This window comes from Macaca fascicularis, chromosome 1 (genome assembly GCF_037993035.2).
Source record: "Macaca fascicularis isolate 582-1 chromosome 1, T2T-MFA8v1.1".
In the NCBI taxonomy this organism is placed as follows: Eukaryota; Metazoa; Chordata; class Mammalia; order Primates; family Cercopithecidae; genus Macaca; species Macaca fascicularis.
Genome location: NC_088375.1, coordinates 207,071,928 through 207,088,154, shown reverse-complemented (window position 1 = coordinate 207,088,154; position 16,227 = coordinate 207,071,928). Strand labels below are relative to the sequence as shown.

At 41.5% G+C, this 16,227-nt stretch overlaps 1 protein-coding gene across 19 annotated transcripts in view; it reads right to left on the bottom strand.

The window, feature by feature from the left end:
* EYA3 (EYA transcriptional coactivator and phosphatase 3) overlaps positions 1-16,227 on the bottom strand; it is a 119,038-nt gene that overhangs the window by 19,538 nt on the left and 83,273 nt on the right. For 15 of the 19 annotated variants that reach the window (XM_074015114.1, XM_074015131.1, XM_005544247.4 and 12 more), the window contains 4 exons: positions 14,412-14,495; positions 10,037-10,126; positions 7,071-7,129; positions 3,172-3,332 (listed from right to left, as the gene is read on the bottom strand). In XM_074015114.1, coding sequence (XP_073871215.1) covers positions 3,172-3,332; positions 7,071-7,129; positions 10,037-10,126; positions 14,412-14,495 — 394 coding nt within the window. Of the gene's footprint in view, positions 1-3,171; positions 3,333-7,070; positions 7,130-8,038; positions 8,107-10,036; positions 10,127-14,411; positions 14,496-16,227 lie in introns of all 19 variants that reach the window. The other 4 variants (XR_012423672.1, XR_012423671.1, XR_012423674.1 and 1 more) reach the window with 1 other exon arrangement.

Below are 16,227 nucleotides of genomic sequence, written 5' to 3'. Positions count from 1 at the left end.
ACAGATGTTCAAGCACTTAGTGGTGGAGGCACAGGCCTGGGCCCTAGTCACGTCACCCACCATCTTCCTGTCCCTAGACTTCATGCAGTACGCTAATGCTATGAAGCCCATGAAGCACCAGTTCATGAAGAGCATTTTGAATAGGGTTCTGGCATGGAGATCTCACTGCGGATGTGGATCACAGAGGACATCGAGGGAGCAGAGCTATGGGGTGCCCCCAGCATGGCAACCTCGTGTTTCTCCTTGAACATCTCCTAATTTGGCGGGAGGCCAGTGTTGGCGTGAGTGAACAAGGATTTGGAAGTGTGGTTCTTGGTGTCAAGACAAGACCAGTTGCCTTTTTTGTTTGAGATGGAGTCTTGTTCTGTTGCCCCGGCTGGAGTGCAGTGGTGCAATCTCAGCTTACTGCAACCTCTGCCTCCCGGGTTCAAGCAATTCTCTGCCTCAGCCTCCCGAGTAGCTGGGATTATAGGCAGCTGCCACCACGCCCAGCTAATTTTTGTATTTTTAGTAGAAACAGGGTTTCATCATCTTGGCCAGGCTGGTCTTAAACTCCTGACCTCATGATTCACCCGCCTTGGCTTCCCAAACTGATGGGATTACAGGTGTGAGCCACGGTGCCCAGCATTTTTTTTTTTTTTTTTTTTTAATTTCTCTTCTTGGAGAAACCTTAGAGTAGTGCTACTCAGAATGCCATTTTTACTTTCTTTATCAGAGTGTTTTGGGGATGTTCAGGCAAAAATAAATTTTTAAAAAAGTGTTGTTACAGGGACACAATAACAATAAAATCAGCTGACAGAAATAAGAAGATTCTGGTGCAAGCTCCTTCTTTCATCACCAACCAATAGCATATCTTTGGCAGACTGGTGGACCACACTTTGAATTGCACTGCTTAGAATACGACATCAAGGACCAAAGTGTGAAATATTAGTGTTACAGCTAGAAGAGTGCTCAGCATTTCTAATCTCTCTGTAAAGAAACCAAACCCAACGAAAAAAAGGGCCCTAAGATTACACAGTAAGTTCGTAGCTTTTGGTCTTAAGAAGTCTTTCCATTACTCCACACAACTTCTACGGTGACTACATGTCCGCCTGCTTCAGCACATGTTGACATGAAATTCCAGGTTGAATAACTAATTCTCTGTACTGTACTTCTGAAACAACTCCAACTGATAACACACTAAAACACTGCCCAAGACTAGATCTCTAAACACAAAAGAGAACTCATATGAATGGGAGCCTGCTCTCAGACACTTCAGTTAAAATATTCAAACAGTAAATCTGGATCTGAATTTTCTATAGTGAAGGTTAAAAAAAAAATCCTGTATTCTATTAGTAATACTCCATAAAAGCAGATGGCATTTTTGTGAGGAGGAGAACTGGAGTATAATTTGTTTTCAGATTGATGGTTCCACAATGCAAGTCTAGAATTAGACGACTGTCTTAACATTTTGGATAAAACGACAACAAAACCAGTACCTATATATGATACACTCAACTAATACATGATGTGACACTTTCATCAATTCATATTGGTACAAAACATACAGCTGGCCATTAATTTTATTTTGTTCTCCAAAGTAGGCTCAGAGGATTCTCACACAGGGTTACATCACTTTGTTCAGGAAACCAGGTCCAGGCATTGGGCGGGAAAAAATAAGAGACTCAGGCTGAATATGGAAACTAACAAAAGAAAGGCTAATGTTTGCGAGAAAGAAAGTGCAAAAAGACTTGGAGTTGCCAAAATAAGAAATACTGGCTTTGAATCATGAGAAAAAATAAGCAATAAAAAAGGGCATCTGAAAAAAGTAATTAGATTCCTAAAGTCTGGAAGCCCATGATTTTTATCTGGCATTAGAGAGCTGTTAACTGAAATGAACCAAATTGATCTTTAAAGTCTTGTCCCTACTTTCTGTACCATATTGTAAGGCAGCATATTATAGTACAAGGGCTCTTGACCTTGAGTAAAATACCTCTAGTCTAGCAGTCCTCAACCTTTTCAGCACTAGGGACCAGTTTCGTAGAGGACAATTTTTCCATGGACCTAGGTGGGGGGCAGGGGGTTTCAAGATGAAATTGTTCCATCTCAGATAATCAGGCATTAGATTTTCATAAGGAACATGCAATTAGATCCCTTGCATGTACAGTTCACAATTAAGATTTGTACTTCTATGAGAATCTAATGCCACCACTGATCTGACAGGAGGCTGAGCTCAGGCAGTAATACTCACTTGCCGGCCCGCTTACCTCCTGCTATGTGGCTGTGTGGCCTGGTTACCAACAGGTGGCTGACCAGTACCAGTCTGAGGCCTGGGAACTGGGGAACCCTGCTCTAGGCAGTCTATGTAATCTCTGAATCTTCGAGCAACATTTTGTATGTATGTATATCTTTGAGGGTGATGGTTTACAGTTTTACATATTTTCTCAAAAGGGTACCTCACTAAAAAAGGAGCTGCATGAAAGTACACTGGACCAAAAAGTTAGGGAATGTGAATTTCAAACATGGTATGGTTACAAATCTGCAATGTGACCATGAATAAGCTGCCCCCACTACCCCTATGATGGACATCACTTTTCTCAACTGCAAAATGAGGAATTTAGATTAGACTTCTGTCTCTTTTAATTCAAACAATCTATGATTAATTAATTCTAAATAATAGAATTTTAGGCATAGTGGCATCTGGCATTTGAAATATTTCTGGTCAGAAAGAATTTCCAAGATCCTTCAAATCACAACACATTGATATTGCCAACCTACAATCCTGGACCTAGATTTCCATCCGCGAAGTTACTAGCTAGTTCTATTTGACTTGTCCTAATAGTTACATAAACCAGCCCCCCAAAAAATGTGGCACCCTATTAACTAGCATTGACAGTAGTTGTGATACATGTCATCAAACATAATCTACAGAACACGTTTCCTTTAAAAAGGCATTTGTCCAAAGAGAACAAGAGAACTTTCCAAAATTATGCTTAGAGAAGCCCGTTAGAAATATAGAGCTTCCTCCCAAAAAGTTTCAACCAAACCTCTATTTTTTTAAATACAGAGTTTAACATGTTACTGTGGTATAATTTATAAGCAGTTGTCATGGGGAATCTAAGGAATCCCTGGAAAGGAAAGGAAGAAACCAGGAAGAAACAGAGAATCAGACTGGTTAGATGCCACACTTACCACCCACGTTGCTTTTATGCTTATCATAGATTTCTCTCACTTTCCGGTAGCGGAAAGCTAGTTTCCTCATCCAGTCCACACCTCCCTGAACACCCACAGAGGAACCATGGCTGCCACTACCTCCTGAGCCACTGAAACCATCTGTTGAGAAACTGTAGTTGCTGCAAGGAGAGAAGACAATAAAAATTAAAATTTATACAGCATAAAGTTTTTGTTTGAGTGCTATTTGGTTGGGTTCTTGGTATCTGATAAATAAGGCCAATGGCTTTAAGGATCTTCTTCCTTGGTCTCTGTCAGAGTCTATCTTTCATTAGTTCTCTATCTCACACTTACTACTTTTATCAAAGAAAGGACTGAAATGAGAGAGGGAAGGAAAGGTAGAAACAATTCAAGCACCAGCATTCCTTAGAGGTTGACTTGGGATAAGGCATCTTTTTCACTAATGACAGAAAATAACCACACAGTGAAAAAAGCAGAATACAAAATTTTGTGAGTACACATACACACACAGTGATGGCAACTATGTAAAAAGGAGAAACATGAAAAAATAATGAAAGCAAATAGTCTAAAATGCTAACAATGGTAAGATAATGGTAGATATTTTCTCAAGTGATCTGCTGGCTGGTTTATGTTCATAGGTCACTGTGGTAGCTTCAAAATATATCCACAAATTATCTGATATTCCTCTCTTCTAATTCTGCTCCCCTTGGGTATGGACTATACTTAGAATATAAATAGAATGTGATGAAAGTGATAGTGTTAGGCTTCAGAGACTAGGTTTCTTCTGCTCTCTCTTGGAGCACTTGCTCTGGAAGAAGCCAGCTGTCACGTGAGAACATTCAAGCAGCCCCATGGAGAGGCACGTGTAATGAGGAACTAAAGCCTTCTGTCATCAGCCACATGTCAGAGATTGGAAGCACATTCTGCAGCTCTAGTTAAGCTTTCAGATGATTAGAGTTCGAGCCAACATCTTGATTTCAACCCCAGAAACTCTAATTGAGAATTACCTCTGGGGCTGAATGTGGTAGCTCATGCATGTAATCCCAGACTTTGGGAGGCCGAGGTGGGTGGATCACCTAAGGTCAGGAGTTCCAGACCAGCCTGGCCAACATGGTGAAACCCTGTCTCTACTAAAAATACAAAAATTAGTTGGGTGTGGTGGTGCATGCCCGTAGTCCCAGCTACTCGGGAGACTGAGGAAGGAGAATCGCTTGAGATTGGAAGGCAGAGGTTGCAGTGAGCCAAGATCGCACCACTGCACTCCAGCCTGGGGCGGGGAGGGAGGGGGGAAGAACTATCCCTGGCCAGATGCAGTGGTTGATGCCTGTAATTCCCAACTATTTGGGAGGCTGAAATGGGAGGATTGCTTGAGGCCAGGAGTTTGAGACCGGCCTGGGCAACATAGCAAGATCTCATCTCTAAGAAAAACTGTTTTTAATTAGTCGGGTATGGTAGCGTGTACCTGTTGTCCTAGCTACTTAGGAAGCTGAAGTGAGAGGAACACTTGAGCCCAGGAGGCTACTGTGAACTATGATCGCACCATGGCACCTTAGCCTGGGCAACAGAGCAGGCCCCATTTCTTTGAAAAAAGAAAAAAAAAAAAAAAGAACCACTTCTATACACTTAAAAAATGACAAAGATGGTAAATTCCATATGTATATTTTACCTTGACAAAATAAAATTTGTAAAAATAAATTAATAATAGATTTTCTAGATTTAAAATCCTTTAATTTAAGTAGGCTGGGAGTGGTGGCTCATGCCTGTAATCCCAGCACTTTGGGAGGCCAAGGAGGGGGCATCACTTGGGTCCAGGAGTTCGAGACCGGCCTGGGCAACACAGGGAGACCCTGTCTCTAAAAAAAAAAAATGAAAAATTAGCTGGGTGTGGTGGCATGTGCCTGTGGGCCCAGCTACCCAGAAGGCTGGGGTGGGAGAATCACTTGAGCCTGGGAGGTTGAGGCTACGGCAAGCTGTGATCACAACACTGTACTCCAGAGCCTGGGTGCCAGAGCGAGACCCTATCTTAAAAGGAAAAAAAATTTAAAAAAAGAAATTGAGTACAAGCCGGGTGTGGTGGCTCATACGTGTAATCCCAGCACTTTGAGGGGCTGAGGTGGGTGGATTGCTTAAGCTCAGGAGTTTGAGACAAGTGTGGGCAACATGGCACTCGTCTCAAGAAAAATACAAAAAATTAGCCAGGAGTGGTGGTGTGTGCCTATCATCCCAGCTATTTTGGGGGCTAAGGTTGGAGGATCGCTTGAGGGAGGCGGGGACAGTGGTTACAATGAGCCGAGATGGTGCCATTGCACTCTAGCCAAAAATAAAAAAAGAAATTGTGTAAAGAATAATAAAATTAATAAATTAAAATAAAATAAAAAATGTTAAGTATTTTTTTAAAAAGAAAAAACTAGCTAGGTCACTTTTAAGTTCCTCACCTACAGAAGCTGTGAGAGGATAAATGTTTCATTGTTTGTTTGTTTTTCAAGATGGAGTCTCACTCTGTCGTCCAGGCTGGAGTGCAGTGGCGTGATCTCGACTCACTGCAACCTCTGCCTCACGGGTTCAAGCAATTCTCCTGCGTCAGCCTCCTGAGTAGCTGGGACTACAGGCACATGCCACCACGCCCAGCTAATGTTTGTATTTTTAATAGAGACGGGGTTTCGCCACGTTAGCCACATTGGTCTCAAACTCCTGACCTCAAGTGATCAGCCCGCCTTGGCCTCCTGAAGTGCTGGGATTACAGGCATGGGCCACTGCGTCTGGCCATTTAACTGTTTTAAGGTACTAAACTTTGGAGTAATTTGTTGCATAGCAACAGATAATACAATCATACAAACTAGGAAGGATTAATATTTCATAAGTAAAGATCTAAAAATGACTGAACAACTTGGTTCAATCAAAAGTTAAAATAGATCCCAATATGCTAAGAGTGAGATTCTGTGCTTAAAAAAATATAGCTGCTAAGATATGATAGGTTAGCCACACGTATAAGAGAAGAAAAAAACACAAAAAACTGGGATTCAGAGCAGAATATAAACTCTTCAGACCAGACCTTTCCCTGAAAAGAACAGTAAAGTGTCATAAGAATTATGCCCTCCATGACCATGTGCCAACACAACATGTACAACTGGATGCTGCACCTGAAAGTGAAACCTTCCAATATTCTCAGCTCTACCTGACTTGGTCCTTATTAAGGTGGTATGTCCAGTTCTGCTCCGCATTTGAGAACTCATGGATGGAACACTGAATTTTGGGGTAGTTACTGGGAAGAACATTTTACTTATAAAAAGGGATAAACATTAAAACAAACTAATATGAAAAGATGTGACAAGTTTTTTTCTTATAAGTCTTTAAGTTAGATAAATTTTTGGATCCTTCTTAGCTAAGGCTACTGGGTCAGAAGAAAGAGGAATGAGAAGCCTGAGCAAGCATTTTGCCACTGAGATCTCCTTGGTTTAGCTTTCACTATAATAAAATGTGGAAGTCTGCCTTACAGAGATGAGGTCTCCCTATGTTGTCCAGGCTGGTCTTGAACTCTGGGACTCAAGTGATCCTCCCACTTCCAAGATGTTGCAATTACTGCATGAGCCACTGTGCCTGGCTTGCTACCCATTCTTTAAGGTTCTGCTCTAATGCTACTCCACTGAGCAGGCCTCTCCAATGTTGGCACCACCCACTCCCTATCCCCACCAGAATTCTTTCTTCTCGTGCTCCACAGCATTTTCTATTGTCACCTTCTCACACTGTACATCATGGTTAATTGTGTTTGTTTCTATGTCTCCTAACAGGTTGTGAGCTCTTTCAGAGATATATTCTATTTATCTTTGTTTTCCTCCAAACCTAGACAGATCTTGCACATAACAAGTATACTGGTGTCCAAGAATCATTATGTTTATCACCTCAAGTCTTGGCCATTGTCATCAGAAGCCACATCTTCCACATGTACCTGGTCACACTCCTGTTAAAAGACAAAACACACTACTTCAGTCCAGGGAGTAGGAGCGGTATTACCATCATGACATACTATAAAAAGACCATATACAGTGTCAGGATAATGAAATGCCTTATGGAATCGCTTATGTGTGAGTGATCACTCTCATACCCCTTGCTGTCCAATTCCTTTAAGAACTGATTCACATCCCACAGTCTTCGTGAATTCTGTAACTATCCCATCCCTTATTTCTACTCCTATTTCAATATTTCATTTCTCCAACAGCTCATGGGAATAAGCACAAGCTCCCTTACACTTCAAATGTTATTATGTGCTACACTAGACTGTAAGTCCTATTACAGTGCAGGTCTCTTGGGGCAGGAGCCACATCTCACATCTCCTTTGCATCTCTCTGATCTAGTCCAGTATCCTTATATAGGTTGTGCCCAGTAAATTTTTATAGACAAAACAGATGCTGGTAGAGTGTGGTATCAAAACCGAGAATGACTGAAATTTCTAACTTCAAAGTCAGGAGTTAGAAGAGGTCATCTAAGTCAATCTCCTTATGTTTTAAAAGTGAGGTGAAATTATTTTCTCAAAGTCATACAATTAGTGAGTGGTAGAAAGAGACTAGAAATAATCTAGGTTTTCTGCTTCTTTTTTTCCCCCTGCTTCTAATCCAAGGTTCTTTCCACTAAGCCCATTCTACTACTGACATAAAATGCCGCCCACTGCCTAATTGATGGATGTACTCCTCTGATACCACCTAGGGTACCTGCATCAGAATCCTCTGGGGAAGTTTTTTAAAAATGCATATTCTTGGGTCCATCCCAGACCTACTTGAATCAGAATTTCTGAGAGTGAAGTCCTAGAATCTCCACTTTTAAGAAGCTCCCCAGGTGATTCTTATGCCCCCTAAAGTTGAGAAGCACTGACCTGGGGGGCAGGAACACATTCAGGTCAAATTCTTCACAGAACTTTCAGTCCCTGAGTGAGGACTATGTCTAGAAAATCATTACAAATACAATTGGCAATAATTATTGGCATGTAGTAGGTTTTCAATAAATGTTTGCTGAATAAAAACTATGATGTCCTAATTTATCAACATATGAAGTTGAGGGAAGATTTAAGCATTATAGAGTTTAGACAAAAGTACTGGAACTTGGGGCACTATTAATTTATTGAAGAATTGTCTGTTGAGTAGAACAGACATTTATTTTAAAAGAGATGGGATTACTTTTGTTGGCTGGGTGCAGTGGCTCATGCCAGTAATCCCAGTACTTTGGGAGGCCAAGGTGGGAGGATCACTTGAGCTTAGGAGTTTGAGACCAGCCTGGGTAATACAGTGAAACCCCATCTCTATTACTAAAAAATAAAATAAAATAAAATAAAAAATAAAAATAAAAAAAAGATTAAAAAAATGATTACATTGCTTTTTCTTTCTCTTTTTTTTTTTTTTTGAGACGGAGTCTCGCTCTGCCGCCCAGGCTCGAGTGCAGTGGCCGGATCTCAGCTCACTGCAAGCTCCGCCTCCCGGGTTCACGCCATTCTCCTGCCTCAGCCTCCCGAGTAGCTGGGACTACAGGCGCCCGCCACTTCGCCCGGCTAGTTTTTTGTATTTTTTAGTAGAGACGGGGTTTCACTGTGTTAGCCAGGATGGTCTCGATCTCCTGACCTCGTGATCCGCCCGTCTCGGCCTCCCAAAGTGCTGGGATTACAGGCTTGAGCCACCGCGCCCGGCCCTCTTTTTTATTTTTAAAAAGACAGAGTCTCTCTCTGCTGCCCAGGCTGGAGTGTGGTAGTACAATCTTTGCTCACTGCAACCTTCGCCTCCTAGGTTCAAGCAATTCTCCTGCCTCAGCCTCTTGAGTAGCTGGGATTACAGGTGTGCGCCACCATGCCCGGCTAATTTTTGTATTTTTGGTAGAGACGGGGTTTCAGCATGGTGCCCAGGCTTGTCTTAAACTCCTGACCTCAAGTGATCTGTCTGCCTCGGCCTCCCAAAGTGTTGGGATTACAGGCGTGAGCCACAATGCCCAGCCTATAAAATCCTATATTATTTTACTTGAAAATTTTCACTCTTTTTAAAACTAGGTAAATATGTAGTACACAGCTCAAAATTCAAAGGACATGAAGTGAAACATGTGCTCCCTCCCACCTTTGTGTCCTAGCAACTCATCCCTCTCCATAGATGGTAATCACTGTTGGCAGTTTCCTGTGTAGGATGATTGCTTAACTGAGGCCCAGAATGAGAACATAACTTTCCCTATGTGAGATTCACATTCTGGTCTTCTGACTCCCTGTCCTGTGCTCCTTCCACTACACCATGTTCACCTCAAAGGTGAACTCAAATGTCAAAGCCAAAAAATTTCACCATGAAGCTCTTAGTGTTTCCTGGTTTTTCTGGCACGTAACTATAAAATTATTCTGAATATCAAGGTTAACCTATATATGAACAACAAACATGTATAAAATATGATGGGTTAGAGTAACCATTTATAGATTTGACAAATCAGGAGACTATCCTTTAAGAATGTAAAATGGAAGAAAAGTCAAAATATAATTGAGAGTACAAATAATCAAACTCACTTTATGTATATTATTTAATATAGATTATTAAGTTAGAATATTGGTTTATATGTCAGTGTTTTGCCTGATGGGTTGGCCTTTCCCCTAGGTACTAGATCACCTTCAAATAAACTAACAAAAATCAAATTTTTGAGCTAATAAAATTGAAGGTCAGAATCAAAACCGTGGTGACTCAACCACAAGTACTATTTCTCTAAGACTATGTATGTATGCCTTAGTGGCCAGCTGGCCTCTCCATATCCACCCTATCTAACCACATATTTTCTAAATATAATAAGTAAAAGTTCTAAATAGTTATTGAATAAAATGTCTCACTGAAGCACAGAAACAATTTAAAATACTTACCTCTAAGTCATTGAAAAATAGATGAGTATCAGCCACTTCAAAAATCATTTCTTCCATTGTTAAACCTGAGCCAATCACTACTGTTGGGTCCTAGAAGACAATAAGAAAAAATCAGCTTGACTTGGTAGTCACAGTCCTCGTTCTTATCTTCAAATTTCAAAATTATTTTAGGTCAAGGCCAAAACACATGAGTTCCCAACTGTGCTTCAAACTATCATTGATGCAATTTCATTCACAGTTATGAGAATCTACAATTGTAAAATAGAGAAGGTAAGGACAGTTACAAATTTCAGGACCTTAGTTTCTAGAAATTAGTAGTTTCATAGAGATAAATGAGGACAGAAAATACGTTTTTTTTTTTTTTTTTGAGATGGAGTCTCGCTCTGTCACCCAGGCTGGAGTGCAGTGGCATGATCTGGGCTCACCGCAAGCTCTGCCTCCTGGGTTCACGCCATTCACCTGCCTCAGCCTCCCGAGTAGCTGGGACTATAGGTGCCTGCCACCATGCCCGGCTAATTTTTGGTATTTTTAGTAGAGATGGGGTTTCACCGTGTTAGCCAGGATGGTCTCGATCTCTTGACCTTGTGATCCGCCCGCCTGGGCCTCCCAAAGTGCTGAGATTACAGGCGTGAGCCACCGTACCCAGCCAGAAAATATGTTTTTAAAAAGACACAATGCTGGCTATGCAAGGCAGCTAGCTCACACCTGTGATCTCAACACTTTGGGAGGTTGAGGTGGGAAGACTGTTTAAGGCTAGGAGTTCTAGACTAGCTGGGGCAACAAAGCAAGACCCCCGTCTCCACAAAAAATAAAATTTGGCTGGGTACAGTGGCTCATGCCTATAATCCTAGCACTTTTGGAGTCCAAGGCAGGAGGACTGCTCAAGCCCAGGAGTTTGAGACTAGCCCCGGCAACATGGTGAAACCATGTCTCTATAAAAGTTAAAACAGAAACAGCTGGGCATGGTGGTGCACACCTGTAGTCCAAGGTACTTGGAAGGCTGAGGTGGGAGAATCACTTGAACCCAGGAAGCGGAGGATGCAGTAAGCTGAGATTGCACCACTGCACTCCAGCCTGGGTGACACAGTGAGACTCTGTCTCAAAATGTTTGTGTGTGTGCGCGTGTATTTATACACATATATATCACTGTATATATTTATATAAGATATATACATTATATATACACAGTGATATATAATTTATATAAATTACATCATTATATAAGTAAATACATTCACATATATAAATATACTTATTACATTAATATATTATTTTAATATAAATTTTATATAATGATACATATAATACAAGATATATATATATTGTATTTTCACATTCTGATCTTCTGACTCCCAGTCCTGTGCTCTTCCCATTATATCTTCTTCACCTCAAAGGTGAACTTAAATGTCAAAGCCAAAAATTTCACCATGAAGCTTAGTGTTTGTTTATAATGTAAAAAAAAAAGTTTTTCATGTAATGATATTATGTGTATATGTAAATACATAAAATTTTTTTTGGCCGGGCACAGTGGCTCACACCTGTAATCCCAGCACTTTGGGAGGCCAAGGCGGGTGGATCATGAGGTCAGGAGATCAAGACCATCCTGGCGAACATGGTGAAACCTCATCTCTACTAAAAATTCTAAAAATTAGCTGGGCGTGGTGGTGAGCACCTGTAGTCCCAGCCACTCGGGGGGCTGAGGCAGGAAAACGATGTGAACCTGGGAGGTGGAGCTTGCAGTGAGCCGAGGTCACACCATGGCACTCCAGCCTGGGTGACAGAGCGAGACTCCTTTTTTTTTTTTTGATATGGAGTCTCGCTCTGTCACCCAGGCTGGAGTGCTGTGGTGCAATCTCAGCTCACTGCAACCTCCGCCTCCCGGGTTCAAGTGATCCTCCTGCCTCAGCCTCCCTAGTAGCTGGGATTACAGGCACGTGCCACCATGCCCGGCTAATTTTTGTATTTTCAGTAGAGATGAGGTTTCACCCTGTTGGCCAGGCTGGTCTCAAATTCCTGGCCTCAGGTGATCCACCCACCTTGGCCTCCCAAAGTGCCGGGATTACAGGCATGAGCTACCATGCCTGACCAATATATAAAATTTTTATGCACATTTGGGATTATAGACAAGAGCCACCATGCCTGGTCTCTCTCTCTATATATATATATACACACACACACACACACACATACACACACATATATATATATCTTTTTTGAGATGGAGTCTCACTCTGTTGCCCAGACTGAAGTGCAGCAGCGCGATCTCGGCTCACTGCAACCTCTGCCTCCCGGGTTCATGCCATTCTCCTGCCTCAGCCTCCCTAGCAGCTGGGACTACAGGCACCCGCCACCATACCCGGCTAATTTTTTATATTTTTAGTAGAGACGGGGTTTCACCATGTTAGCCAGGACAGTATCGATCTCCTGACCTCGTGATCCAACTGCCCCGGCCTCCCAAAGTGCTGGGATTATAGGTGTGAGCCACTGCGCCTGGCCTGTATATTTTTATAATCAGTTTAGTTATATAGCTTATCAGCTTATGTCAGCATGCCAGACTAGACACTAAAAGCCTGCAGAAAATACGAACAGAGGCTGGGTATAGAAGCTCATGCCTACAATCACAGCACTTTGGGAGGCCGAGGCAGGAGAATCACTTGAGCCTCAGATTTCAAGATGAGACTGGGCAACATAGCGAGATCCCATCTCTACAAAAATAAAACAAAATTAGCCAGGTATGGTGGCATGTGCCTGTAGTCCCAGATACCTGGGGGACTGAGACAGGAGGATTGCTTTAGCCCAGGAGATCGAAGCTGCAGTGAGCTGTGTTTGTGCCACTGTACTCCAGGTCTGCATGGCAGAGTGAGATACCATCTCAGGAGAAGAAAAAGAAAAAAAAACCTCCTGGCCAGGCACAGTGGCTCACTGGCACTTTGGAAGACCGAGGCAGGCAGATCACTTGAGGCTGGAGTTTGAGTCCAGCCTTGCCAACATGGTAAAACCCCGTCTCTACTAAAAGTACAAAAATTAAGGCTGGGTGTGGTGGCTCACGGCTGTAATCCCAGCATTTTGAGAGACCGAAGTGGGTGGATCACGAGGTCAGGAGATTGAGACCATCCTGGCTAACACAGTGAAACCCCATCTCTACTAAAAATACAAAAAAAAAAAAAAAAAAAATTAGCTGGGCATGGTGGTGGGTACCTGTAGTCCCAGCTACTCGGGAGGCTGAGGCAGGAGAATGGTGTGAACCCAGGACGCGGAGCTTGTAGTGAGCCGAGATCGCACCATTGCACTCCAGCCCAGGCGACAGAGCGAGACTGCGTCTCAAAAAACAAAACAAAACAAAGCAAACAAAAAAACCCGAAAAACTGGCCAGGCATGGCAGCAGGCGCCTGTAACCCAAGCTACTTGGGATGCTGAGGGAGGAGAATTATTTGAACCCAAGAGGCAGAGGTTGCCGTGAGCAGAGATTATGCCACTGCACTGCAGCCTGGGTGACAAGAGCAAGACTCCGTCTCAAAAACAAAAAACAAAAACAAAACAAACAAAAAAACACACCTCCTAACAAAAACATTAGTAACAATATGAAATAACTGGAAGTAACAGGACAGGCAAAGGAGGCAGATATTTTTATTTTTAGAGATGGGGTCTTATTAAGTTGCCCAAGCTGGATTCGAACTCCTAGGCTCAAGGAGTCTTCTCACCTCAGCCTCCTCAGTAATTGAGACTACAGATGCACGCCACTGCACCTGGCTGGGGGGCAGATATCTGTATAAAGTTTATTCATAGAAACTGAAAAACATAAGCTTGGAGGTAATTTAGTATAGAAATACACAGCCTAATAGTCTCAAAACAGCCCATCCTTCTGCTAAAACTCATATGTACACTGAAGATATAACAGGTTTTGTTTGGTGTATTTAGTTTAAAAAGGGATGTAATCTATTTTAGAAAGATATTTTATCTATATATTTTACTTATATATATCTGGCATATATTTAGCTAAATAAAATGCTCAATTTGGGCTGTTAAAAGTGTGTTAAGGAATAAGACATCAGTCTCTGGAATTTATTAATATAATCTTGAGACTCTGCTCTGTTTTGAGCCTCATTTCTATACTTTAATCTTTACAAAATGCCATTCTCCTACAACTTCAGCTTTCAGCACTGGTTCTAGTAGTTTCTAGCTTTACCATCAATTCTGCCTAACCATGTAGCCTGCCTAATACAAGCTATTTGCAAGCCATTTGTTGAAGTTTTACATGGAAAGTAAAAAGCCAGCCAACAGGGGTAGCAGAGAAATAATTTCAGTTATGTGTCAGAAGAGGGACTGACTATATAGTCAGAAGAGGGACAGTTACAACAAAGAAGACTCAAATTACCTTTCCATATTTCTGGGCATAGGATCCAGTAAGAAGTGAGTGGAAGATGATGATGGTTTCATCCAAGTCCCATAGAAATACCCGCTGAGGAAAGAAAATATGAAAAAGAGTATATTTTCCAATTACAACAGAATGAAACTAGAAATCAATAACAGAAAGAAAACTGGGAAATTCATAAATATGTAGGAATTAAACAATACAATCCTAAACAACCAATGGGTCAAAGAAGAAATCATAAGTGAAATTAGAATATACCTTGAGGTGAATGAAAACAGAAATAAAACATTAAATTCGTGGAATACAGTGAAAGCAGTACTATGAGGAAAAATTATAGCTTATTTTATATATACGAATATATTATACATATATGTATTTTATATATACATTAAAAAAGACAAATGATCTCAAATCTATGGCCTAACTGCATATCTTAAGGAACTAGAAAAAGAGCAAAATAAACATAAAGCTAGCAGTAGGAAGGAAATAACAATGGTTAGAGCAGAGATAAATAAAAGAAAGACTATAAAAACAACCGAGAAAAATCAATGAATCAAAAAGTTGGTTCTTTGAAAATGTAAAATTCACCACCTTTAGCTAAATTGACTAAGGGGAAAAAAAAAGAGAAGATTCAAATGACTAAAATCAGAAATGAAAGTGGGGACATCACTACCAGTTTTACAGAAATAAGGATTACAAGAGAATACTATGAACAATTGTATACCAAAAGATTGGGAAACTCAGGTGAAATGGTCAAATTCCTAGAAATACATAGCATGAAGTACCAAAACTGTCTCAAGAAGGAATACAAAATCTGGTAAGAGCTGTAACTAGTAAGAAGATTGAATGCATAAGTAAAAACATCCCAACAAAGAAAAGTCCAGGACAAGATGGTTTTAATGGTGAGTTCTTCCAAACATTTAAAGAATTAACACGAATCCTCCTTAAACTCTTACAAAAAATGGAAGAGGAGGGAATACTTCCTGACTAATGCAATGAGACTGGCATTATCCTGATACCAAAGTCACACTAAAGCACTGTAAGGAAACTACAGACCAACATCTCTTGTGAAAATCAATATAAAAATACTCAACAGGCCAGGCACAGTGGCTCACACCTGTAACCTTAGCACTGTGAGAGGCTGAAGCAGGCAGATCACTTGAGCCCAGGAGTTTGAGACCAGCCTGGGCAACATGGCAAAACACCATCTCTACAAAAAACATAAAAATTACCCAGTTCCGGTGGTGCATGCCAGTAGTCCCAGCTACTTGGGAGGCTGAGGCGGGAGGATCACTTGGGCATGGGAAGTCAAGGATGCAGTGTGCAGGGATCACACCACTGCATTCCAGTCTGGGCAACAAAGTGAGACTCTGTCTCAAAAAAAAAAAAAAAAAAACAAACCCAAAAACCAAAAAAAAAACCCCAAAAACCACACATCTACAAAACTAAACAAAATAGAGGTAAACCGATTCAGCAGCATATTAAAAGAATTAAACATCATGGCCGGGCATGGTGGCTCATGCCTATAATTCCAGCACTTTGTGAGGCTGAGGCAGGCAGATCACCTGAGGTCAGGAGTTTGAGACCAGCCAACATGGTGAAACCTTGTCTCTGCTTAAAATAAAAAAATTAGCCGGGTGTGGTGGTGCACACGTGTAGTCTCAGCTACTTGGGAGGCTGAGGCAGGGAGGCTGAGGTAGGAGAATCACTTGAACCCAGGAGGCAGAGGTTGTAGTGAGCCGAGATTGTGCCACTGCACTCCAGCGTGGGCAACAGAGTGAGGTTCTGTCTCAAAAAAAGAAAAAAGAATTAAACATCA